Source organism: Protomyctophum bolini (genome assembly GCF_963924005.1).
Source record: "Protomyctophum bolini genome assembly, chromosome: 11".
NCBI classification, from domain to species: Eukaryota; Metazoa; Chordata; class Actinopteri; order Myctophiformes; family Myctophidae; genus Protomyctophum; species Protomyctophum bolini.
In genome coordinates this window covers 29,511,430-29,537,232 of record NC_137872.1, presented here as the reverse complement: position 1 = coordinate 29,537,232, position 25,803 = coordinate 29,511,430, and the positions used below count along the sequence as shown (strand labels likewise).

General features: G+C 43.3%; 2 protein-coding genes across 3 annotated transcripts; one reads left to right on the top strand and one right to left on the bottom strand.

The window, feature by feature from the left end:
- Positions 1-7,082: 7,082 nt before the first annotated feature.
- Positions 7,083-17,830, top strand: st8sia6 (ST8 alpha-N-acetyl-neuraminide alpha-2,8-sialyltransferase 6). 2 transcript variants are annotated; one of them, XM_080775480.1, is made up of 7 exons: positions 7,083-7,766; positions 9,490-9,570; positions 9,732-9,809; positions 10,326-10,470; positions 15,180-15,292; positions 15,427-15,519; positions 15,605-17,808. In XM_080775480.1, exons 1-7 carry the CDS (start codon positions 7,666-7,668, stop codon positions 16,080-16,082), a joined length of 1,089 nt encoding a protein of 362 aa, XP_080631606.1. In that variant the 5' UTR covers positions 7,083-7,665; the 3' UTR covers positions 16,083-17,808. The 2 variants fall into 2 exon arrangements, with proteins under 2 accessions (XP_080631606.1, XP_080631607.1); XM_080775481.1 differs by having other exon boundaries at positions 7,695-7,766; positions 9,490-9,557; positions 15,605-17,830.
- A 5,956-nt stretch (positions 17,831-23,786) lies between these two features.
- Positions 23,787-25,362, bottom strand: gjc1 (gap junction protein gamma 1; the record flags this gene model as incomplete). Its single annotated transcript, XM_080775295.1, has 1 exon — positions 23,787-25,362. The coding sequence occupies one exon, from the start codon at positions 25,360-25,362 to the stop codon at positions 23,827-23,829; it is 1,536 nt and encodes a 511-aa protein (XP_080631421.1). The 3' UTR covers positions 23,787-23,826.
- Positions 25,363-25,803: the final 441 nt, after the last annotated feature.

Genomic DNA, 25,803 nt, shown 5'->3' with positions numbered 1-25,803 from the left:
CTCCAACAGTCTATGACTGGTTACTACACCATTTTACTATTGATAGTATTCTCTATTCTGACAATATAATACAATCATATTGCAGTCCATCTCTGCATTAGGGCACAGCCATCAATCCCATTGGCTAATGTTAAGGTCATTGTGATTTTATATTTTGTTCTTCTCACTCAAGTGAGAACACTCAAGTGGTGTCTTTGCATCCCAAAATATTGAACTTTTGTCCATGCAAACAATATCGAATACTCTCAGATGTATCATACTTTGTGAAGGGGTGTGTCTGGTGCTCATAGTGGTCACAACCATAGATATGGTCACAACAGGGTGCATGCATTATACATCAGTTTTAAGTGTGTCCAAGTGTGATTGCATGTGTCTACATGTGTGCATTTATCTCTGTGTGGTCTACCTTCCCTGTTGTGTGCATGTCTGTTGACATCATGCATCATTGATGTTCATGTGGTTGTGTGAGTGCTTATGCAAAAGATAGAGTAGTAGTGGTTCAATTGGACACGGGGGCGCCAGGCCCCATGCTAAGCACCCTTGGAATGCACCACAGGGTCAGCTGTTCCAAGGGCCACGTGATGACAGTGCTGCCTGCACTCCCAACCAGGTGACACGTGTAGCACTGCAATACCTCTCGATCTCCGTAGACTAGAGGTTTCAATCCAGTCAGTCAGTATACCTGTAGATGTTTCACTTCCAGCATCAGCCTGGTGTGAAAATGAGAGTCCATGTCAATGTTCTGAGGAAGTTTTTCACTCTGCAGCCTACTTCCAGATGCAGAACAGACTTAATCACATCTCCCAACACACTTGAGTTTGTTTTAGTCCATTTACTTATTCAGGCACACAAAATCTCACGTGCTGAGAGAGAGAGAGAGAGAGAGAGAGAGAGAGAGAGAGAGAGAGAGAGAGAGAGAGAGAAAGCGCGTTGGAGGGGTAAATCAAACAAACAACACTGCCTCAAACAATAAGTTGATCATGCTGACTTGGCTGCACTGCATCTGTCAGTGGGAGAGATAAGATCTCTGGTGGGTTCAACATAGTGTGTGGTGGTTGACAGGTTCTTTCAGCTCAAGTGAGATCACTCAAGTGGTGTCTTTGCATCCCAAAATATGGTGGATCCATCCATCAGACTGCACAACCTGCACACAGACAGTACAGTTTAGGGCATGTCATTATAGGAGCAGATTTTCCAGTATTATGCAATGTACAAGCTCATAATGTATTGCACGGCAATGTGATGTGTTGTGAGTTTGTAGATGGCTTTCAAAATCTTTCTTTTCAAAATCTTTTTATTTTCCTTTTATAACAGTATGGGTGTCAAGTCACAGATTCATAGAAAATATCAGATTTTAGTATCAGTGACTGGGGTAAACAAACGTACTGTATGATCGTGGGCAGACATAATGGAAAGACTGTTATTATACAAAACATGGCCCTTCAAGACAAAAGAAAAACGAAAAACATTTTCTCCCCAATTTAGTATAGCCAATTCCCAATTCCCCAGCCTCTCTACAAGTACTCCATCTCTGCTAACTAGATGGCTTGATTGCTTGAATACTTAATTAACATGATTGTTAAAAGTACAGGTAAATTAGTAGTCAAAGGTTGTGCTAAAAGGATAACACAAAAAGCCAGGGCTTGTTTCCATTGTGGTCCATTGTACTCAAATCATCAGTAATACAATACAACAATTTGCGCTATTTGTCTTAGAACAAAGTACAGTATATAGGTCTTCACCCGTCACAAATACACAAACCTGCATTTCATGTCAGTCAGCCACGACTTGTGTCAGTCAGTCTGTCATGCCTTGTGACACGCTCCATATATGGCCGTCTCCATATATGAAGATCATGACACTGAACTCATCAAACCCTGGATAGTGGATACCCAGACTGGATCATCACCTAGATCTGCATATATGGAGCCGGCCAGCAACTCTACATCTGACCTCATGGACACCATGTTGATCTGACCTCATCAAACCCTTAGATCTCCATATATGGAGCTGACCTGTTCTGACATTCCATATGTTGATCCTACCCCACCCGTCCTTCCGCTTCGATGTCTCCCTTTTTGTTGATACCTGTCCTCAACTGGCCCGAAAATTAAGGCCTGGCCCTACCTGGGCCCTAACTGGGCTGGCCAGAGGCCCCACCTGGCCTTACTTACCTTTTAGGGCCCTTTGGGGTGAGGTCGCTTCTCGCCCCCAGGGCGTCTTATTGCAATGCACAGTAATTGAGAGGTGATTGCAAGACTGGGTCAAATTGTGCATCTTACATGATGCTCCCTAAATACCTGTTAGTCCCAGTTCAAGACGAGGTCAAGCAGCAGCAGGTCAGTCATAAAGAAGGGATGGATAAATGGGGAAGCAGGGGAGTAGAACGGTTTATGGGGTGGTGTTGTGGGACAATGAGTGCTTTTGTTTCCATCTATTTGCCCTGTGTGTCCAGGGGCTGCCTTGCCCTGCCTTGTGATGATGTCACATGGGCTCTGTAAGGAAATGGCCCTCCCCCTTGTCACCCCCACTCCCCTTTCCTCCCCTAGTCTCTCCTCCGCGAGGCTAAAAGCCCCACTGCGAGGCATATTCTGACTCCGGACTACCCGCCAAGTGCATCTGGGCTGGGTCAGCCTATTCAAACAAGTTTGGCAACACTTACTCACACCTACACAAATATGCAAATCAAAATAGTCTGACCCCTTTACACAACACTCTCTAGGACCACTTTACAATGGGACACATAGGTCCTTGTTGTGCAGAAATTAAACACTTACTTGTGCACAAGCAAGATCCAAAACTGCTGATTTGTTTTTTTCTGGCAGAATACCAGATCAATTATACAATAATAATTCCAATGTGTCATGTAAGCTCAGTACAGACGGTTGGTGGCTTGCTAGTGGACAATACAATATCAAAACCCAATTTAAATTTTATATGATATGATTGAGAATGCACTCTTGAAAAATATCTTCTTGGCTTTAACATTGTTACACAGCTTATATGAGCTCTTCAGAACATGCCATCTTTGTAATAAGCTAATGATCTTGTTGTTTTTCAACATTTTACCATTTAAGAAACATCGCCAAAATAAAGTCTATTCATCATCTCCAACTAGTACAGAATGTTGCTGCTCGCCTGCTAACTGGCTCCCAATCTCCGTCAGAATCAATTTTAAACTCCTTCTCACCGACAAGGTCTAATCTCCGATCTAATTTCCCCCTATATCCCAACCCGCTCCCTGAGATCCTCATCCAAAGACTTTCTCAACCCCCAAATTTGCAGGCTAAAGTCCAAAGGTGACCAGGCTTTCAGCTCCCTAGCCCCAAAACTCTGGAACATACTGCCCTTACACATCAAGCGTGCTGAATCAGTGTCCTCTTTTAAATCACTTTTAAAAACCCACTTTTATAGATTAGCCTTCACTGCCAATCTAACATTTTAGTATATACATTTTCCTGCTTTTGTTTTCTATTGAAATGTCTTTGCTGTATATTTTCCGTTTGTTTTTGTTGTAAAGCACTTTAAAGTTTTATTATTATTATTTATTGTTGGGCTGTAGAGTAGCATAATAACAAGAGGAAATTAGATGCGATGTCTCTGGATACTCCGTTTAGCAGACTGCGTCTGAGGTCTCTGTGCACTTGTGTCTCTTCATTGATACACTACTATTGTTGTGGTGTTGTTGATTGCCTTGCCAAAGCCACATTGATTGTTGCTGTGACTCCAAGCTGCTGTAGAGTTCTTTCCACATTCCTTCTGGTATCTCATGATTCCTTGCAGGTCATGCATGAGTGTATTCCCATCCCAGCCTCAGAGCTAATGTTCGAGGGGTGAGTTCTTATGTGTCCTCTCACCAAAATTCACATACACAGCATAATACTATGCATTCTCTACCCCCCTCTCCACTCATAAAGGACTATCCAAGATCAGAGATAAAGCTTGATAGACCGTTAAATATCCTTTACTCACAGAAAACACGGGATTGACATGGGATAAGTGCAGGTACGGTCGGTAAGTAGCAGTTCATCGCCACTCACACCAGTGTGCATGTTTACTTCTGTGTATAAGTCATAGCTGAATGGAATTGTCATGATTCAATGTCATTTAAAGTGGGTGTATACACCATTTCCTACCGAATCATGGAAGACAAATGTTGTGAAATCTATTTGTTTACATTGATCCAAAATGCAGCAGCTCGCTTGGTCTTCAACCAGCCAAAATTCTCACATGTCTCCCCCCTGCTCTGATCCCTCCACTGGCTCCCGGTCGCTGCCCGCACAGAATACAAAACTCTGATGCTGGCATTCAAAGCAACCAAAGGTATGGCTCCACCATATCTTGCAAGTATGATTGAACCCTACAAACCCTCCCGCGCACTCAGATCAGCCAACGCAGGGAAGCTGGAAGTACCCTCACTAAAAACGCCGGGACAACGCTCCACACGTCCCAAACTCTTCTCCCTTCTGGCTCCAAAACTGTGGAATGCACTTCCCATTGCAGTCAGAACTGCAGCATCACTCCCAATCTTCCGCCGTAGTCTGAAAACCCACCTTTTCAGACTCCATCATGGCCCATAGCACTTACCCTACCCCCTTAGATAGCATTTCTGTAGACTTAGATAGCATTTGATACAGACTTATAGCATGTTATGTAGACAGCACTATAATTGGATGGCAACCGAGGAAGGTCTGTGACGCTGGAGAGACAGCCTCTGTTGCAGCAACCTCCGTTGCAGCACTCGCAAGAGGGCACCAAGCAAGCTACAGAACGTACACATGAGCAATACCCCCAGAGTCTCCTGAGAGGAGGGGAAGAGAGACTCGATAGGACAGATTCAATGACAACAACTATGACAGTGACACAGACGCAGAGAAGTCTCCCTTGACTCACATACACCAGAGTAATTAGGCCAAGTGTGGACAAGGACGGACACATGCACACCCCAAAACCCTAAATGTTACAGTACCCTTGGTCAACAAAACCACACATTAGAGTAGCATACATTCCACATGAGAAGTCCGGCTGCGACACTGCAGTCGCCAGAACCATGGACACATCAATCAGGGAACCATTACCTAACTCACCAATTCAAGTAAATAATCTGAGGCGTCCGAATGCTTTTTAATTTCCTTAATAAGTTGTCTCTAGCAGCGTTATTAGCTTAATGTTATTAGCAGCATGCCCATCATTAATATCTGTCCTACACAAAGATCAAATTCCCAATGACAATGAATGGAGAAATTACGTCATATGTGTCTGAGCAAATAGACATGTTACGTCATGATGATGTACGATGATAAGAGCGCCCCTCACTTCACACGGTGTGATTTTTCATAAAATTGATACATGCTCGATTCATACTCCTATTTTAGAGCCGAATAAAAGTCGGTTCGGCGCTGTAGAGCCTACAATTTGACGTCATTTGAGGTTCGGGGGGGGGGGCGGGTACCGTCCTAAAGTCGGCTCTTCGGTGCTACTGAAAATTTCTGACGAGCCGAAATCATTTCGGCACTACAGCGCCGAAACAGCTGTAAAATAGGAGTATGAATCGCCCCTAGGGGTTTCGTTATTTCGAGGGTAAGGTTGGGTCAAATCATCGGTAAACATAGCTCCAGTCATATTATGTTGGGACTTTCCATTAAAAACAGAACACGTCAAACCATTTGTAGTGCAGCAGAGAGAAACCAAAATTGGGTGTGGCATTCATCGTTTACTGTGTATATCAGCTGAATTCCAGGGTATCTTTTATGTTCCATGTTCAAACATGATTGAAACATGTTTGAACAAAACCTCAAAGACATTAGTACTCTCATCACACAGTCAGTAGAACTAGGACTAGGGCATAAAAGCAACCAAACAAAAGCCACACCACAGATGACTTATGTCTCCCCATATATTTATATTTGTAGTGCAGCACAGACAAATAAAATGTGGGTGTGGCATCAATTAGTGAGCATTCAGAGCTCCAGTCATATTAATTTGGGACTTTCCATTCAAAACAGAACACGTGCTTTATATTTGTAGTGCAGCAAAGAGAAACCGAAATTGGGTGTGGCCGATATATTAGTGAGCATTTATCGTTCACTGTGAACTCCAAGATATCTTTTTTTTCTCATGTTCAAACAGTATTACCTCTCTCATCAGTCATCACACAGTCAGTAGGGGATAAAAGCAACAAAACAAAATCTACGCCATAGATGACTTATGTCTCCCCTGTGTATCACTTCTCCTCTCATGTCTGTCTGACTCTCTCTCTCTCTCTCTCTCTCTCTCTCTCTCTCTCTCTCTCTCTCTCTTCCTCACATTTCCACTAAGTGTTGGCTTTGTTTCCCTGGTGATCTGGACGGCAGAGCTGCCATGACATGAACATGTTTCTATCTCAGTGGAGCCCAGACTTCCCCTCCTGGGGCCCCACTTGGTCAGCTTTAAGCCTGAAAGAAACAACTCCTTTATTATTAGCTGATACTGCTGGCACAGGTTTGTTTGAAAGCCTCATTCCAAGAAACATTGTAAAACTCTGTGCATAGTGTGTGTGTGTGTGTGTGTGTGTGTGTGTGTGTGTGTGTGTGTGTGTGTAGGTGAGCAGGTTGGGGAGACACATAGGAAGCTGCCTTGGTGGATAGTCCATGTCCCTCCCCTTCTCTCGCACAGGCCTACACACGCACATGGCCACGCGCACGCGTATGCATGCATGCATGCACACACACACACACACACACACACACACACACACACACACACACACACACACACACACACACACACACACACACACACACACACACACACACACACACACACACACACACACACACACACACACACACACACACACACACACACACACACACACACACACACACACACACACACACACTAAAGTCAAGAGACAGACCATGGGCTAATTTAGTACTGGGCACCACTCATGTTACTGGCTCCTTTTTGTGTAAAGGGGAGAGGGGCTTGGGCTGTGGGCGGAGGATAGATGAAAGAGGGTGGGGTGAGTGGGTAGAGGCTGAGCTAGGGGGAGGAGAATGAAGAAGGGAGCAACAGCTTTAGCTTTGGGACAACGGGGCAAAGTAGGACTGTACTTAGTCTGACTCTGAATGAACAACTAAGAGAGATAGAGCGAGAGGGAAAGGATATAGAGAGACAGAGCAAAGAAGATGGGAGGACAGGAGACACATCGATTGGATTAAATGAAGATGTAAGAGAAAGAAGGACAGACCCCAAACTCTGCTGGCCAGGACGGACAAACATACTGTACATAGGGGAGGAAAAAGAAAACTAGTGGTCTACAGAAGAAAGAGGACTTGCTTGCTTAAGCAACACCAACGATATGATAGCCTGATAACAGAGAGGAGGCTGTTCTTATTTGTGCAGGAGAGATTGAGAAAGAGAGAGCCAGTGAGAGGAAGAGAAAAACAAAACAAAGGGAGCGTGTTGAGGCAAAAAAAGATTAACACATTGTGAAAGAGTGAAGTCCGACCCAGGAGAAAGTCACAGAGGGGAGGCGGTGAAAGCTACAAAGGAAGGAAAGAACAGTAGGGAACAGTATAGCAGAGACATAAACAAAGGTAAAACACCAAGTGCTGAGGAGCCTTAGGTATAGGTATAAAGTGCTGAAAAGGGAGAGGGGGCAGAGGAAGCAGACTGAGAGGTATGAGGGCACTGCTCTTGAAGCTGCTGTTCTCCTTGATGCTTACCCTCCTCATCTTGGGGACCGTGTTGACCGCTCTCGTCTGGTACGTGTTCAACGACAGGTGAGTTACACCCCCGCTGCTCTCCAATTTCCAAGTAACCTGGTGTTGCAGGTATGGCAGGATCCATTCTATATCCCTGGGGCAACAGGGTGGGAAAACTCCTGGTAAATGCATGCAGGGACTATCTTGAACTTGTCTCAGACAGCATAGAGGTTTTCTAACTTCAAGTTGTTCTTCCATATTACAAACTCCCAAAGTCTTCAAATAAATGTTGATGACCTAGTTTTTTATTTGTATTTATTTTGTACAGTGTAGCATAGGCTACTGTCTGGAGGGGCCAAGCTGTGACATGTGTGTGTGTGTGTGTGTGTGTGTGTGTGTGTGACTGTGTGTGTGTGTGTGTGTGTGTGTGACTGTGTGTGTGTGTGTGTGTGTGTGTGTGTGTGTGTGTGTGTGTGCGTGCGTTCGTGTCAGTGAGCGTGTGCGTAGGCATAGGAAATTATTTGAGGCTATTTTTAAATAGCCTATAAAATACAGTGTTGGTGTGATGCCTCAACGTTAAATCCACGTGGAACTGGAAGCCATGACTGTAAAATCCTGTCTTGTTTTTAACTCAAGTTTAACTCACGCCTAGATCTTAGATTCATAGCGGTGATTAGTTTACCTCATGTTGGTCTGACAAAAGTGTTCATGATCCACATCAGCGACCCACGACCCACCTGCTAAATAAAAGTGACATTTAATCTATTATGTGTAGGCTATATACACAATAGTTGACCACGAAATTATACTGGTTTGCAAAAGTTAGGCCTATAGTTAACAGCGAAATTCGTCAGAGACATTCAGTTATAGGGCAGGCTATTCAAATTATTCAAATTGGGTTAAAGCAACAACGATTAATTATGAATTTCAATTTGAGCGGTCACTTAAACTCGCGCTAATTAATAGCCCCTGTGACACTCCAGAGTCCACATCACACTTGATATCCGTCTTCACCTGTCTCAAAATCTTCTTGTCGTCATCTTCGCTCGACATCTTTGCGTGCAATCTATCAATCTGACAATATCCTGTTGACAGCAACAACGGGCACGAGTCGCACGACATGCATGATCTCAAGAGGAACAGGATGTTAGTTGGAAAAAGGCGATACTACTGTTGGGTGTACGTAGGCTGCGACTCCTCCTAACCACTGTCTGTTGCAGACCGTTTTGGTGTATATTAACGGTATGTTGCTTGCTGTGTTTCCTGTCTGTCAACTAGAACAAGCCGGTTTAAATGTCTTTGGACAGATCTTTAGACTCTGGTTACCAAATGCTAGTGGTACATTCACAAACTCTTAAACATTCACAAATCTCTATAGGCTTACATATGAGTCACTATTGGTTGGATCCCTTATTTTGGTTTAGGCAATAGGCTATAGGCCTACATAATAAATCATAGGGTTGGTTTTCATTACAATAAAGTAAAATGATTACCAGTAAAAATTGGCAATGGTAGGATATACTGTTCTGTTGAAATATGGCAATAATGGCATCCATGTGAGGTGTTAATTATCACCCTAAAACTGTAGATTAAGGATGTGAAACTCCAAAATGGATGGGGAAAGGTCTCTGTCAACATGTAAACAGATGCAGCCTGAGAAAATATGGGAAATGAAAACTGAGAATCAGCCTGGGCTGAGTCCGAGCCAATTAGGTTATAGCTAATCGTTTGCCTTTCCTTTCTGTTTTCCATATTTTACTCAGAGAATTGCCCCTTTCATCTTTTCTGTTTCCCTTCACAGCAATGTGGGACCTCATGGCCCTTTTAATCATGCCCAGAGACACAACGGGGTCAAACCCTCTGAACCATGTAAAGACTGCAAGTGAGAGCAAACATTGTCATTGGAATTCTCTTAAAGAAAAAAGTTGTCCTTTCAATATAATTTGATATATGATACCAATTTTAAGCACTGACTGTGAATTTGTATGGGGTGTGTGTGTGTGTGTGTGTGTGTGTGTGTGTGTGCGTGTGTGTGTGTCACAGGGGAGACATCATTGAAAAAGTACTAGAGCGTTACTCTCAGATCTGGAGGAAGCAGGAGGACAATGTCCAAAAGTTCAGGTGACAAATAACATTTAAACTAAAGCTTCGAAAAAGAGGAACATCTACAGACAGAGTAGGAAGTAAGCGTAGAACTGAAAACACACACACACACACACACACACACACACACACACACACACTTGCATGCAGTAGCTCATGCAGTAAATGACCCAGCCACAAATTCCATCTGGCATGTTCCGTTTCTTGACACTGTGTACATACACACGCACGCACGCACGCTCAGTCACCACACACACACACACACACACACACACACACACACACACACACACACACACACAACCGATTCATGCATGTTAACAGTCTCACAGTTTTTCTTGTTTGGTTCCTCTATTTAATGGTTTTAAATACCAAATAGCGCCCTATTCTGGGCATGTCAGAATAGGTGAACATTCTGTGAAAGTAGGCAAACATTCAGGAACACATGCTCACAATGTGTCTCGTTGCCGCGCTGTTGAAGACCCTTGACAATGATATAGGGTTTAAGTTAACCAAGGGTTTGTCGCTCTCTAGATCTCTGCTGAACAGCAGGTGCCACGGACTCACAAAGGCCATCGTCACCAAGTCTAACACTCCGTTGGGATCAAAGCTTGTGTATGATGGTGAGAAAAGAAGATCCCTCCAGGTGACTCCAGAGATCTTCAACACATTCACAAAGGTGGGTGCAGCTGTGGGTTCGTTTTACACTCTTAGCATTGTTTCAAGTTATATACATTTTCAGTGCAGTGTAGTGCCCTATTGTAGTGTGAACAGGCCAGATAGGAATCTTTTACTATGGAGCGTAATCTTTTCCCATGCACTATACACGCCTACTGTTTAGCCCCTGCTTTGTATAAAAGAGTAATCACTTTAAAGTTTGACTTAAATACTTCATAATGTCTAAACATGTTTTGTGTGTAATAAACCACCGATGTGGGAAGCCTACAAAGTACGAATGAGCTATGCTTGATGTGGTGGACAGTGCATACATGTTACTCATAGTTTTTGCATTAACTACAACATACAGTGGAACAGGATATCTAAAAATTGTTATGTGTAAACACAGGATTTAAAGTAGGGACTACTTCATCTGCAGTCAAGTGCTCTACCACTGAGCTATTCTCCCTCTCACTGCGACACACGCAGAGTTATTTTTGCTTAACTTTTTCCTGAAAGGCAGCCATGGGGACCTCAGCTGTTTACCAAAGACATTATTCCCAGGTTGACGTGCTGACGTGTTGTGTGTGTGTGTGTGTGTGTGTGTGTGTGTGTGTGTGTGTGTGTGTTTATTTTACTGTTGTAGCCTACTGCATATTGTATTGTATACTTTATTTTAAGAACACCTGAGAGTTATAGCAGTATGTCTTGTGTTATAGTCTTGTGTTATAGTCTTGTGTAACCTGAATCCAAAAATTCTTGACATGGAGACGCAGCTAGGTCACGGATAGATGGCATTTCCAGACCAGGCTCTACACTCTGATATCACAAACACTCTTAACAACTTCCTCTAATAGAATTGCACTTTACAATACACTACAATAACGTTTGGTATCTATCTAGTAGTAAAGTGTGCATAAATACTTCCAAAGATTTACCATCCACTTCCAGTTAGTTTCCTAATAAATAATAATAATAATAATAGCCTAATGATAATAATGGTCATTTAATTTTCAACATAATGAAAAATCCAATACAACAGTATTATAACAAGACCTAAGTTGCAGGAAAAAACACAAATGCTTATGCTTATGCTTAAGGAAAAGGTTGATGTAAGGTAGAACGGATAAAGCTTTAGAAGTTACTGTATGCTCAGCAATATATTGCTCAACAATCCAAATTGAAATACGGGTAGCTGTTTCTTAGGTATGTCTATTTATAGTATAGTTATTATACTACTTGCAAAACAGAATCATAATAAACAAATAACAAAATAATGGCTGCTTCCATTACACTTGTCAACTTAATATTATATTGAAATATTTTGACTGAAGACTAGAATTATTTTAATTGCTTAAAGACGACACAAAAATAATTTGGTACAGTGGTGTAAACTAAAGTATTTCCAACATTCAATACTACACACCAGAGGCAAATATTGTACTCCACTACAATTATTTGAAAACTTTAGTTACTAGTAACTTTGTAGATTTTAATTATTAATTGTTATTATTGTTGTTATTATTAACACATTGCGTTTTGTGCTTTATTCCTGTCTTAGTTGGAAGAAAGCGCCTTTGGCAAAACCATTCATTTGTTTGTCAAATTTAATTAGGGGCACAGAGTAGGAGCACACCCAATGTTTGACATGTGGTTTGCATGTCAGCGGGCCGAGGGAGGTGGTGCCAATAAAATACAAAAAAACAAGAGTTGAAATCAAAGTCAACTCTTGGAAAGGCAATTCTGAACATTTGGGTTCTCAGGGCGGTTTTGAAGGTAGGAAGGTAGGGGGCATCTCTGATATGTTTGGAGAGTGCATTCCAGAGGGAGGGGGCAGATACAGAGAAAGCACTGTCACCCCAGGTTCCGAGCCCGGTCTTGGGGACCTCCAGGAGGTCGGCATCACTGGACCTGAGGGAATGGGACGGAACGTGAGGTTTGAGGAGGTCAGAGAGGTAGGGGGAGCCAGGTTGTGGAGTGCTTTATAGGTAGAGAGCAGCATTTTAAAGTGGATTCTTTGTTTGACAGTTAGCCAGTGGAGGTCATGGAGGACTGTGTCATATGGTCTCTGGAATGGGTACTGGTGAGCAGGCGGGCAGCTGAGTTTTGAACATAGTGGACTTTATTGAGGGCTGTTGCAGTAGTCTAACCGGGATGTAATGAAGCAGGCGTGGATGCGTGTTTTGGCAACAGCTAAGGTGTTTTGGTGATGTGGTTGACGTGGGGGGGAGAATGAAAGCGTATTTGATTTGGGTACAAACTGCTCGTTCCAGCTCATCCCTGGCTACAAGTGGTGGCAGAGCATCAAGGGCAACTACCAGAGGAGACTGCAGTGTGCCATTTCGTAAAACAGTTTTTTCTTGAGCCTCCCATCACTGGAATAATAGTCTCCCTACCGAAGTAAGAGAGACCACCAACTATTTGACCCAATTGTTTTTCATGTTTAGCAGCCTGTCCATGTTACTTTGCCTCAAATGTGACATTTGTCCATATGTAGCTGTTGTTCTGAACAAAAGTTAAGCAAGTAATACTAAGGAGATATGGAACGAGGAAACACAGTCATTTGACTTGCAGAGTGTCTTACATTTGTCAGTCAAAACTTGCCATCGTTTGTACGCCGACATTTGAAAATGGAGCACTTGCATTTGCGTCATGGCTATGATACGGCAGGTTCAGGAGCCAATATACCATCTTTAAAATGAATACCAGTTTTAGCTCAAAATATGAAGTCAGGTGTCGTTCCCAGAAGTTCTCGCCAGCTCTGGCATACAAACGGGAGGGGCGAGAAACAGCTGCTACAAGACACTTCATCCCAACACATTCCCAAATATAAACTATAATTCAAACGACCATAAGACAACAGTAAGCTAAGTTACAACTCTCCCAGGCAGCCTACTAACACCATAATTCTGTATTGAAGACAAGTGAGCACAGCGCACGTGTGCGCACACACACACACACACACACACACACACACACACACACACACACGCACAGACACACACACTTCTCACAGTATGTTCATATGTTACTACAGCTAGTTTCAACTCGCTTCCAAATTCCAAATTAAGCAAGATAGCACCCCGGACGCTGTCGTGGAATTTGCCGGCCCAGTAAAGGTGAAATCCTCAGGATATATAACTGTTGTAGCTCGTCCAGGGACTGCTAACTTCCTCCTGAAACCTTTGCATTGTGAGGCTAAGGCTACTCTCAGAAAGGCTCCTCGTTTGTATTTAATCATAAACAAAGGCGCGAGTTTCTAAGGGGCAAAGAAAAAGAAATCTGCCGCATTCTAGAAACAGCAAATATACAACACAAGCACATGATTGTGTCAGGCATCAGGCATGACCAATCAATCTACGCAGGCACAGAGGGACTAGTCTCTCGAGATAGGAAAAGAGGGTGCTGTTTTTCCTTTTTTTGCCGATGGGTTCTCAGATTGCAGAGGGACAAACTAGGCAGTGCCAGTGGCTATGGAAAGGCGAATCATACACACAATACACCCACTGCCAAATTGAATGCAGTGATTGCATCCACATTAATGTGATGATGCTACCGTTATCAAAATAATATGATATAAAGTAGCCTATATGGATACGCCCCTGAGCGTGTCTATGTTCCTTCCGCCCTATGTTAACCCGAACCCTAAGGTTGAGCCAACACATATGGAATACATAGGGCTGAGGCTGAGGCTCAGCTCCTGTTGAGTTTCTTCACACCCTAGAAGTGAATATATGCAATGCCCACTGAAACGTGAAAAGTGGATATATGGTCCATACCATCGTATAACCTCCACAAAACTGTCCGTTATATATATATATTGAGCCTCCCATCACTGGAATAATAGTCTCCCTACCGAAGTAAGAGAGACCACCAACTATTTGACCCAATTGTTTTTCATGTTTAGCAGCCTGTCCTTGTTACTTTGCCTCAAATGTGACATTTGTCCATATGTAGCTGTTGTTCTGAACAAAAGTTAAGCAAGTAATACTAAGGAGATATGGAACGAGGAAACACAGTCATTTGACTTGCAGAGTGTCTTACATTTGTCAGTCAAAACTTGCCATCGTAGAAGTGAATATATGCAATGCCCACTGAAACGTGAAAAGTGGATATATGGTCCATACCATCGTATAATATATATATATATTATCTTACAATGCCTAAACACTACCAATCAATCAACCATGTATAATGTAAACTTAAAGCCTAAACAAATTAACATTATAGCTATTCACCACTGGCTAATCGTGCAATGCGTCATGGCTACGATACGGCAGGTTCAGGAGCCACTACCATCTTTAAAATGAACACCATTTTTAGCTTTTATAAAAAATAACTCACAGCTGAATAATATTCAAGCCTTTTAAATCGTCAGGGAGCACCAAGATTTGACCTCTTTGACGTCTGCAGTCTAAATGCTCTGGTGGAGCTGCACCTTAGAATGTCCTATTCTCTCTGTAACCTACTCAACCATTGTTTACACTAAAACACGATATCATAGACATCATTCCCAGGCCTTCCTCCTCCATCACACATAATAGGCCATTGATCTGTTCTGCTGTGTGTGTGTGTGTGTGTGTGTGTGTGTGTGTGTGTGTGTGTGTGTGTGTGTGTGTGTGTGTGTGTGTGTGTGTGTGTGTGTGCGCGTGCGTGCGTGCGTGCGTGCGTGCGTGCGCGTGTGTGCATATGTGAGTAATATATAACAATGGCTGTTGGCCTTGATTTCAGGATCACCCCTTTACAAATAAAACATGGGACACATGCGCTGTTGTTGGGAATGGAGGAATCCTGGCCAACAGCAGTTGTGGAGAGAGAATCGATTCTACTCAGTTTGTTATCAGGTGGGGAACTATTTCCATACATGATTTCACAGCTCACTGTCAATACAGCAAAAGAGTAGCAGTCATTTGACCCTAAATGTAAATAATTATGGTGATATTACATTATGGTAATTGTCTTTGCTACTTTCTCATAGATGCAACCTTCCTCCTTTGGAAAATGGCTATGAGAAACATGTGGGCAACAAGACTAACCTTGTGACGGCAAACCCAAGCATCCTCCTAGAGAAGTAAGTGTATCAATGTGTGGGACCAGATGCAAACGCATCAGCCTTGAGCTACGTCTAACATCTCACTTTCCTGCACATTTGTCAGGTTCGGTGGTCTGCTGGAGCGTCGTCGTCCATTTGTGGAGAGTCTGCGAAGGTATGGTGACTCGCTGATGGTTCTGCCTGCCTTCTCTTATGGCCATAACACACCTGTGTCGTTACGGGCCCTGTATACAATCCAAGACTTTGAAAGCCCCACCCGCCCCGTCTTCTTCAACCCAGAGTACCTCCAGAATCTGGCACGGTTCTGGCGCTCCCAAGGTCTGAGGACAATACGGCTGAGCACGGGCATAATCGTGGCTAGTTTGGCACTGGAGCTCTGTGCCAATGTACATTTGTATGGCTTTTGGCCATTCAACGAGCACCCACATGGACACCATCCCCTCACCAATCACTACTATGACGACAGGCAGAGCAAGAAGACAGTACATGCCATGCCTGCTGAATTTGACCACTTGTTGAGGCTGCACAGCCAGGGCGTGCTCAGGATACACCTGGGAGAATGCCTACCAGCCCCCAGGTAGGCTCTGTTACCCAGAGACAAGCCTGCAGCCATGGCGCACGCAAAGGGAACATAGTCCCCAGGTAGGCTCTGTTACCCGGAGACAAGCCTGCAGCCATGGCGCACGCCGCACGCAAAGGGAACATAGTGCCTTCTCTCACGTCACCCAGAAGTCTTAATCGTCACCCACGACGACTGTCGCACATCCAAGTGCTAGATCTGATGCATCTGTGGCACAGATGTGGATCTCGGCGGAATGCAGTAATAGTTCCTATTTGGGCTTATTCCTCAGATCATATTAAAGGTTGTGCCTTGTGGGGACCTAATGCTGCTGAGCAGGCCTTTCAGCAGCCAACATTATTTGCACTGAGACCGAAATGCTACAATCATTAATGACACAAACTGAAAATACGGTATGTCATACTATGCATAGTATCATGATTGTGTATCTGCAGTTGTATTTATTATCGTGATCATTCCAGCTGGTGTCTGGAGGCAGATTTATTTTGTTCAAGCTGGAAAGCCAATTCATACATCAGAGACATTTGGTGTGGGCCTTTTTGCAGGGCTGCGTTGTAGTGCCTTATGTGAATGATATTAATGACAATAATCAAATGAACCATGAAGGTGATGTTTAGCTCAAAATTATTGTATTTTGTGGGGAAACAAAGTAAAAACCTGTTTCTTGAGTGAATCATCTGAAGTGTGGGTGATTCGACACTTGGCACTTCTGTGAATGCATTCCGCCACAAATTCTGTACAGTACACTGTCTGAACAACGTGTTGCAGAATGTTGAAGAGAAATGTGTTTTTGAATGTTGTTGCCTAGGCAGTGTAGGCTGTGCTGGCTCACACGTCAATGTTACGCAAGCAAGCTGGTTTTGAGAGATCACGTGTGTTCTCTCTCACCCCTTGTCATTTGCCAGTGGATATACGTAGCACAGAGATGAAGTGGACCTCATCCCCAGGTCTCAGTCTCCCTCAAGGGGCTGTGTTCTCCACGCTGCACAACAGAACCTCAAAGGAGTCTCTGGCCACACTGGGCTGTTCAGTCGCACCGGGTTGTGGGCTACTTAGGACTCTAAGCTTGGCTCTGAGCCAAGTCTAAACAGAGAGGCCGCGTTAAAGAAACACAAGTGGTGACACTCGTAACCATTTCCTGGAAGTGCCTCATCGTAAATGTTGCCATGGTGAGCGGTTTACACACAGGAACATACTATAACTGTAACCATTGCTGGGCTGTGAGGATGTTGCAAGTAGGCCCCCAAATAATAGGCAAAACACTGAGATTCTATTGATAATAAATATAACATTAATATAAGTGTCTTAATGTAAAAATAATGTCACATGATACAAATAAATAGGGACTTAAAACATACAAGCCAGAACACAATCGACTTGATTGAGCATTCAAATAAACATGCTCTGGAAATGCACACGGCCCACGTACCCACCTGACCACTTAAAGTGGTGAGAGCTGCTGCTGACCGTACTGCCTTTTGAACGAGTTCCCTCTGGTACTGTGGGGACAGAGAGGATCTCAAATCAATGCAACTGACAATATTGCATTAAACTGTCTTACAAACGTTTTTGCAAATGTTTTGCCATATTGTAATAATGTAGGTATGGATTTCTTGGTCATGGATTTCCATAAAAGCTTTGTTGAGCCAACATTGAAATCATGTGAATGTCTGTAAATTATATGACAATAAAATGGTGCCAATAATAATGGGAATTAAGTGAATACATATTTATCATCACTCTGATGATAAATAAAGTCTCTTGAGACTGGTCATGCGAGAATCAAAGCATCTAACTAGCCAATGGTAAAGTGTGATATTTCTTACCAATATTTTCAGTGCCTGTTTGCCTGTTTCTGGCCTGACAGTGTTTTATCTTAATATCGTCACATAGCAGACTATGTTACAATGTATGAGTACTACAGTATAAACCCCTTCATAGGCTGGGGTGAACACCATATGGTATGATGTAGTAATTTAAGTGAGACATGTCATTATGTTTTATTGCTTTTCTCTTTCTTCTGGGTTACAAGGTTATATGGCCAGTCTCACCTTGAGACTGGCCATGTGTTAATATAAAGTTTGATAATGAAGAGTAAAATGGTAAAACTGTTTTAGAAGAAGGGATACAGACCTGCCACAGCCAGTGATGTGCACCTCACTGACTGAGACAAAAGTGCTCTGCTTTATACTAGGGTGTGGTGATAATTGCTGATTCCAAACTGGTGTGACTGAGTGATCGGTGTGATGAGCTGTGAACTGGTGCAGACGGTACCATGACCATACAAACAGAGATACAAATACAGACATACAATTATAAACCTGGGTTACATATCTATACTGCATCTTTCCGACTTCCACTCAAGAAATTCTTGTGTCCTACTCCTACAACTTTTCGATTCTCCAGGCCAACAATGTTAGTGTGTTAGCACATCACGTAAATATCACCTGTAGAAGCGCTTGCTGCAGCTACTGTATGAGTGAGTGAATTATCCTGGAAATTAGTGCATTTGAATCCTAGCCTAGAGTCCCTATTCAGGGGACTTTTAGTGGCAGATCTACAAGCTCACAACAACGCATTGCAATGCGAAGCGTTTTGAGATCTGCAATTTTTGGAGGATCTAGTATAGACCCTTGGGAGACTATAACAGGGTTTAGGTAGTTACAAGGGTGGAATGTTTAGTTTCTTTTTACAGAGGATCAAAGGTTGCTATTTACTACTATAAGTACTTGAGATTCCACTTGATACAGCTGCATAAGCCAGTTTTACCCCCACTAGAAATCTCCAGGGAGCTTTTTTTCCCTTCTTATTTCAGGGTCAGGGAATCACAAAAGCATACTGAAATCTTTCCATTTTCATTTTTACACTCTGTCTAGTCTCTCTGGGCAGTTCAGCTGTTCAAACTCTAATGAAGAGAGACAGCACTGAGTGGGAAAACCCACTGAGAGAACATCAGAAGATTATTGTCCATTTCCACACATTTTTCAAATGATTTAAAATGTCTTACTTCTAACTTCTGGGAAGAAAAAGATAAAACATTGAAGTAATTTAGTTAATTTAAAAGTTAACAAACTCAATAGGGGTCATTGTCCAGGGAGCATGAAGGTGCACAGCAAATGCTATGGCAATCCAGCCAGTAGTTTTCAAGTTGTTTGTTTTGGGACCAAAGTGATGGAAAGACAGATGGACCAACATATTGCTGTCGCTAGATTCCTGCAACTTCCGGGGCTAAAAATAAAAGTAATTTCTTGTCATGGAGAGTGGGCACTGCGCTCACGCCTCAGAGGCTCACATGTTCTCTCATCACAATCTGAAGTTCAGCTGTCACCAAATGAACTGCCAAAGTGCCAACCAAGATGACATGAGCAGGAGTGACATGTCTCTCCGGTCTGCTGTATTGTTCCTGCTGGTGGCACAACATCAACTTATGAGAGTCTAATTTCCCTGAAAGGACTCCAAACATTCCTGCTCCCCACCAATCAAAATCAAAGAGAAGTTTCTCCCTCACATGCAAACATGCACACACGCACGCAAGCATAATGCCATGCAGGACATCAATACCACAACATTTCAGGATACAGAAGTGTTTCTGTTCCTTTTTTTGCCCACATAGAAATTACAGACAACAAAATAAGACTTTTCTTTTGGAATATGTATTTCCAATTTATTTGATAGGAAAATAGGTCTTTTAACATGCATCTCAATGTATTGAACTTGAAAAAAAGAAATTTGTTTCCAAAAAATGGAAAAACAATTGTACATTGCTGGAGATACCAGAATGGCACTCAAAGAATCACCTCCTTTTTTTTCTTTACAAAAAGGCATAGAAAAACACAAATACAGTACATGGAACAGAGTAGCCACACGACAGCCAACTTTGCTCTGACAAATGGCCGCTGTGTGGATATGGTCTATAGAACCACTATGTTTATTATCCAATGCCCAACTGGGTAACTTTAAGAAACATGTACAGTAGGGAAAAACAACACCCACAGTATCTTTTTTTTTTAAACAGTAAGACTTATACATTTCAACAGACACATGCTGAGGGTGGACATTGTGGGATTCCTGATGAACAGACCCAATTAATAAGACTTCATCTGATAAAAGTCTGAATTGAGAAGTGTTCTTTTCATAGTGTTACCAGTAGTCATTCTCTGACTGCTATCTGTAAAGAAATACTAACGATTATGTCTCATTTTTCAAAGAATTGCTTCCACACTGTAGGTTAATAGAGCCTATCAGACCATATTGCCATTAAAGCTGTAACTGGATTTCTTTTCTTACTGAATAAAACATAATTTTGACCAAATTGAATGGTAGGTTATGTAACCTGAATAATATCCCGAAATCCAATACTTCCCCCAAAACACGCAAATCTAAACCACACCACATAATTGAGACGCAGAGGTAGGCTTAGGTAAGGACCATGGTAAGGACCATGCTGCCAGGCAGTCAGATGTTGAACAGATGGTGTTTTTGACTTCCCTAAGTTCCCTTCCTCCTCCACATTCTCCTCTTCCTCATCCACCAAATACTCCTTCAACTCGAAGGTCATCTCTGTATGGTTTGGCTAGAGACCCACATAACCAGCTGTCCAGCCAGGGGTGGCCCTCGCATTCTGTAGGGCTCCATCAGGGAACGCACGCGGATGTCTCGACCCCATGACAACATGACATACTGGGACCCAAGACTAGTTGAACAAAAACACCCAGAAACCATGCTATTGTTGAGGAAACCTAGCTGCCCCAAAGCCCTTCAAATCCTATTCACTTTTCACACCAATTTGGCACCAGAGGGCAATGCAGTCAGTTGTAAGTACTGCCCCATACTTTATGGCTCAAAATAGTAATTCATCAACAAAAAAAAAGAGCGAGAGACTGACACTGGCAAGCTTTACGTATAAATCACCTGTGGCATACCGGGATCTGAGTCAATGTCGGTCATGGCTTGGGGAGAAGCAGACAGGAGTACGTCTGGGGATTTATGTCTGACTGCTATTGGCTGTCCTATCCTGCTGGCACGTGGTGCCGGGTCAGTAGATAAAACCCTGAGAAAGACTCTAATTTATACTTCATCGTACTTCATTCTTCAATCTATTAACACGTATATTGTTAGTTAGATGAGACAGAAAGTTCAGACCTGTCTGATTCTCTTTGCCCTAATCACTTGACTTAAAATCGATGGGTAATCAGAATTTGATTAGAAGGCTCTGTTGGGTACAGTTGGGAAAAGTTTGAATAATGTGCTGAAATTGTATATCTTTCCAATTCAAGGCAAATTTATACTTAATTACGCATTGTTGACCCACAATGAAAATAGCAGCTATAGAGTATGCGCGTGACATTATCACCAAACCCAGAAGTTATGCAGGAACGCCTACTAAGTGGCAAAAAACTACTTTCTGGCCTTGACAACCCATGCATACAAACAGAAAAGTCCTAACTGATTGCATTAAACAACATTAAATAATGTTAAACTCACTTTGCCTGTTGCTTTGCCACTCGATGTGCCATTCACTTTAAGCATGCGCATACCCTCTATTCTACAAGCTCCCAACATCTCGTAAATAATGTGATGTGTGGGCTTGTAGATCGGCTATTTTTGCACAACCAAGTATAAATCAGGCATGATTAGCCAATAGCCAGTTATTCTGTCCACACAGATGTTCAGCACATCTCAGAATATAATGTTGGAAATGGATTCACACAGTTTATTAGAAACTCAGGCCAGACGTACAGTATGTTACATTAAATACATTAAATACCAACATACATTTAGTGTCTGGCAACTTTTTTCATTCCATGATGAATTCAAAGTAGTCGACTACTCTACATTTCATAAAAAAATAGACTTTATATTGAGCATTTTTACAATTGGAAGGCAAATAAAAAACACAATATTTATAAATCATCATCCAACTATATAAACAAATGTTATTATTATTATTATTATTATTTTTTTGTACAAAAAACATATTAGGGAAAACATGAATAAAAAATGGTTTTGGTTTAAACATAAAGATTTAACCTAATTCAAAGGCTTCACTCCCCCAAAATCAAAATACATAATAAAAAAAAAACATGTCTCTTACAAAAAGGATTGGTCTCACTATAGGCATTTCCTTTTTCTTCTTCACAACAGGAGTAGTATGGCCACAGTATTCCAAAGCTACAAAACACCAGGCTTCATAACAGCCTAGTAAAATACCTTGGCACTGACCCTTATATCACAACAAACAGTGTTTGGTCTCACTACACTGTAAAGTCATGCGTGTTAACTCTGAGAGTGTACAAAAGTAACCAAATAGACCTGGCTGTATGTACAGTTGTACACTCTCAATATTACAAATGGATAAAGTAATCCAGCATAGTATTAAGTAATGTTATTAATGGCTTTAAAAAATCCCATTACAGCATTTGACACAGGTTAGAAATGAGAGTGTGCCACTTCCATTACGGCCTTGTGCAATATTAGGTTTTGTTGGGAAGACTTAAAGACACAAGGCCTATCACTGGAAAAGTAATACTAGCTAGGTAGATGTTTCTGAATGCCATTAGTAGCATTGGCTTCTGATCACTACTCAACAAGCCTCATAATGAAGTCGCCACCAGGGGGCAGTCAACTACAAGGTAGATGTAACACAGTTGAATGGTGAGGAGAGAGAGTGAGTTCTGTAAAGTTCTGTAAAACAACCAATGCACCCGATTAACTGGTAAGAGTGAGTGCTTCTATAAGGAAAAACTGGTTTTGATTGCCAACCGGTTCTTTGATGCTTCTGCCCTACTCATTAGTTCCTTCCTGAGTAGCAGCATATTGACATAATCCACAATAAACATGAACAGACACAGAAAACAGCATTGACCTTGGAGAGTAAAGAGACATAGAGCAAGGGGATTAGATAGATAGTAGATAGGAACCTTCAGGGAAGGTAATAGAAGTTGCCATTGCATTACATAAAGTCATTGCTTTAGGAGCTGTCATTGCATTATGTGGCAATTTTTATTGCCTTTGCATGGTTGAAGTCATATGAAGTCATTGTTTTAGCCTGCCGGACAATTGCGATGTCAGCATTGCATTTTGCGTGTGTGTGTGTGTGTGTGTGTGTGTGTGTGCACACGCCTATACACGTGTGCGCATTGTTACAACATGAACATGCCAATGTGATTTTGTTGCATTATGATAATCCTGTAACTATGATTCCAATTCCAATAATTCAGCATCATTGCAGAGAGACAGGAGGGAGAATTCGCTAAGTCACAGCTGGGAACCTTCTGACGTTCTGAGCAGAACTCATTTATCATTCTTTCATTTTCTTTCCCCCGACAAGATCTACAACCTAAGTGTAGATCTATGGGAAGACAACAGAGGTGACTAGTCTACTTCAGGACTCAAGGGACACCAGGCAAAAGACAGACTGTTCCCCAATATAGTTTGTTGCTGACTGTGGTGTTTCAAGTTAGAAAGTAATAGCCGACAAAACCAATTGTCAACTGCTCTATCACAAAGTTTAGCCAGCGACGCATTTCGAGCTTGTGGAGCTGCTATTTTCAGTGTGCAACACCTGCGTGCAACTAAGTAAAACTCAGGCATTACACACCGTAGTGCACAAACGACTTCTCCAGCTTGCAGGATTCTTAAGGCACTGTCGTGTTTAAAATAGCCACAATAGAAAAGACTGCTCTCCTGTCATGTTCAGGCGTTGTCCCGATATCAGCGATAGCCTACAAGCTATGAAGTAGGGTTTAAATCCATACAGAGAGCTTGCCCTCCCCCGACCTGCTGCTACTGTTGCTACTGCTGCCCCCACCACTGCTGCCTCCTTTCCCGTGTTTGTGGCGATGCTTGCGCTCCTTGTGAGGCTGGTTCTCTGTGCGAGTCTGGTTCTCTGTGTGAGGCTGGTTCTCTGTGGGAGGCTGGTTCTCTGTGTGAGGCTGTTCCTCCGTGTGCTGTGACTCCGGCTGGGCCTGAATGATGTTGCTCTGGGGCTTGTCGTCCTGGTTGTCCCCTAGCTGCTCTACCTCGCAGTGCTGTTGACTGTAGGCCTGGATGGCGGCTTCCAGTTGTTCGTGAGCTTGTTGGATCATGTCCTTGTTCAGGGCCACGCGGGCCTCCCCTCCGGTGGGGAAATTATCTTCATTGCTGCCGAACTGCTGCTGCTCTTCTTGGGCAATGTTCGCTCGGTTCTGCTTGCATGCCATCTTTGCGTTGCTTAGATCCGTGTAGGGGATCTGCTCCGGCTTCACTGCGATGTTGTAGCCGGGCGGGGCTGACGGGGTGTTCCAGAACGGGTAGCCAACATAATCGGCACCACCATCTCCCACCACCCCTCCTCCTGGACTCACCTCGGTGCCCGGCACCCCAACAGACCCCTCTACACCACCGTTGGTGCCCAGCAAGCCTAACTGATACTCTTCCTCCTGTGGTGGACATCGGCGGCGACGCAGTATGTCGCAGATGGAGCCGATCCCCAGGTGGAGCATCTCCCACACGTTGAGGGTGAGGCAGAGGATAGTGACGCCGTACATGATGCGCAGGAAGATGGTCTTCTCTGTGGGGCGTGACACAAAGCAGTCCACGCTATGTGGGCAGGGATTCCTCGAGCATACGAATATGGGTGCGACGCTGAACCCATAAAGCAAGTATTGGCCTGCCAGGAACCCGGCCTCCAGCACCGTACGGGTCACTAGCTGCAGAACATAGATACGCATCAGTCCCTCGTCTCGAATTCGCTTGCGCCCATCATGGCGGACTCTGGGCCGGGGTGCGGGTTGCAGTGGATCTCGTGGCCTTCGCGGAGGTTCTATCTCAGGCACCTCGTAGATCATGGGGTCGTCCTCCTGGTCGCCCTCCGTTTCCTCGATGCCCCTGTGCTGGCTTGCTCCAAAGCACATCTTCCTGGGTTTCCTGTGCGTGTAGCCCCCTCCTCCTGTTCGGACCGGAGCAGTGGTGCCTCCCCCTCCTTTGGCCTCGTCCAGCCGAGCGATCTTGTTGATAGCGTACCCCATGTACATGAGAGAAGGCATGGCCACCAAGATGATCTGGAAGACCCAGAAGCGGACGTGAGAGAGAGGGGCGAAGCCGTCGTAGCACACATTCTCGCAGCCCGGCTGGCCCGAGTTACAAACGAACTTGCTCTGCTCATCGTAGTAGATGGACTCCCCCCCAACGGCAGTGAGGACGATACGGAAGACGATGAGCACGGTGAGCCACAGCTTCCCCACGAAGGTGGAATGGTTGTGGATCTCCTCCAGCAGCCGCGTGAGGAAGCTCCAGCTCATGGTGTCGCTGGACAGTGGGGCAGACAGGGTCCCTCTCTCGCCTGTTCACAGACTCTACACACACAGAGACAGAGATAGAGAGAGTAGGAAAGAGAGTTGGAGAGGAGAGATATATTGGATGAGTAAGGTCACAGTAATAAAGATAATAATAATAATAGAACAACCTTTTTATATTCGTTATCAAAACAACGTTGCAAAGTGGAGGAAAGAAATAACATTAAAAAACATAAACATGATGAAAAACAAGGTCTGGCAGCAGCGTTCTGTAACTTCTGTATTCCTTTTTCTGAAGACTAAAACTGAGAAGAAGGGGTTACTAAAACTATTACAATCGTCAAGGCACAAAGAAATAAAACCATGTATAACTATTTTGGTATCTTTAAACAATTAATGCTTTTTTCCTGTGAAAATCTTTTTGGTGTTGAAAGAGATCAAAGCAAA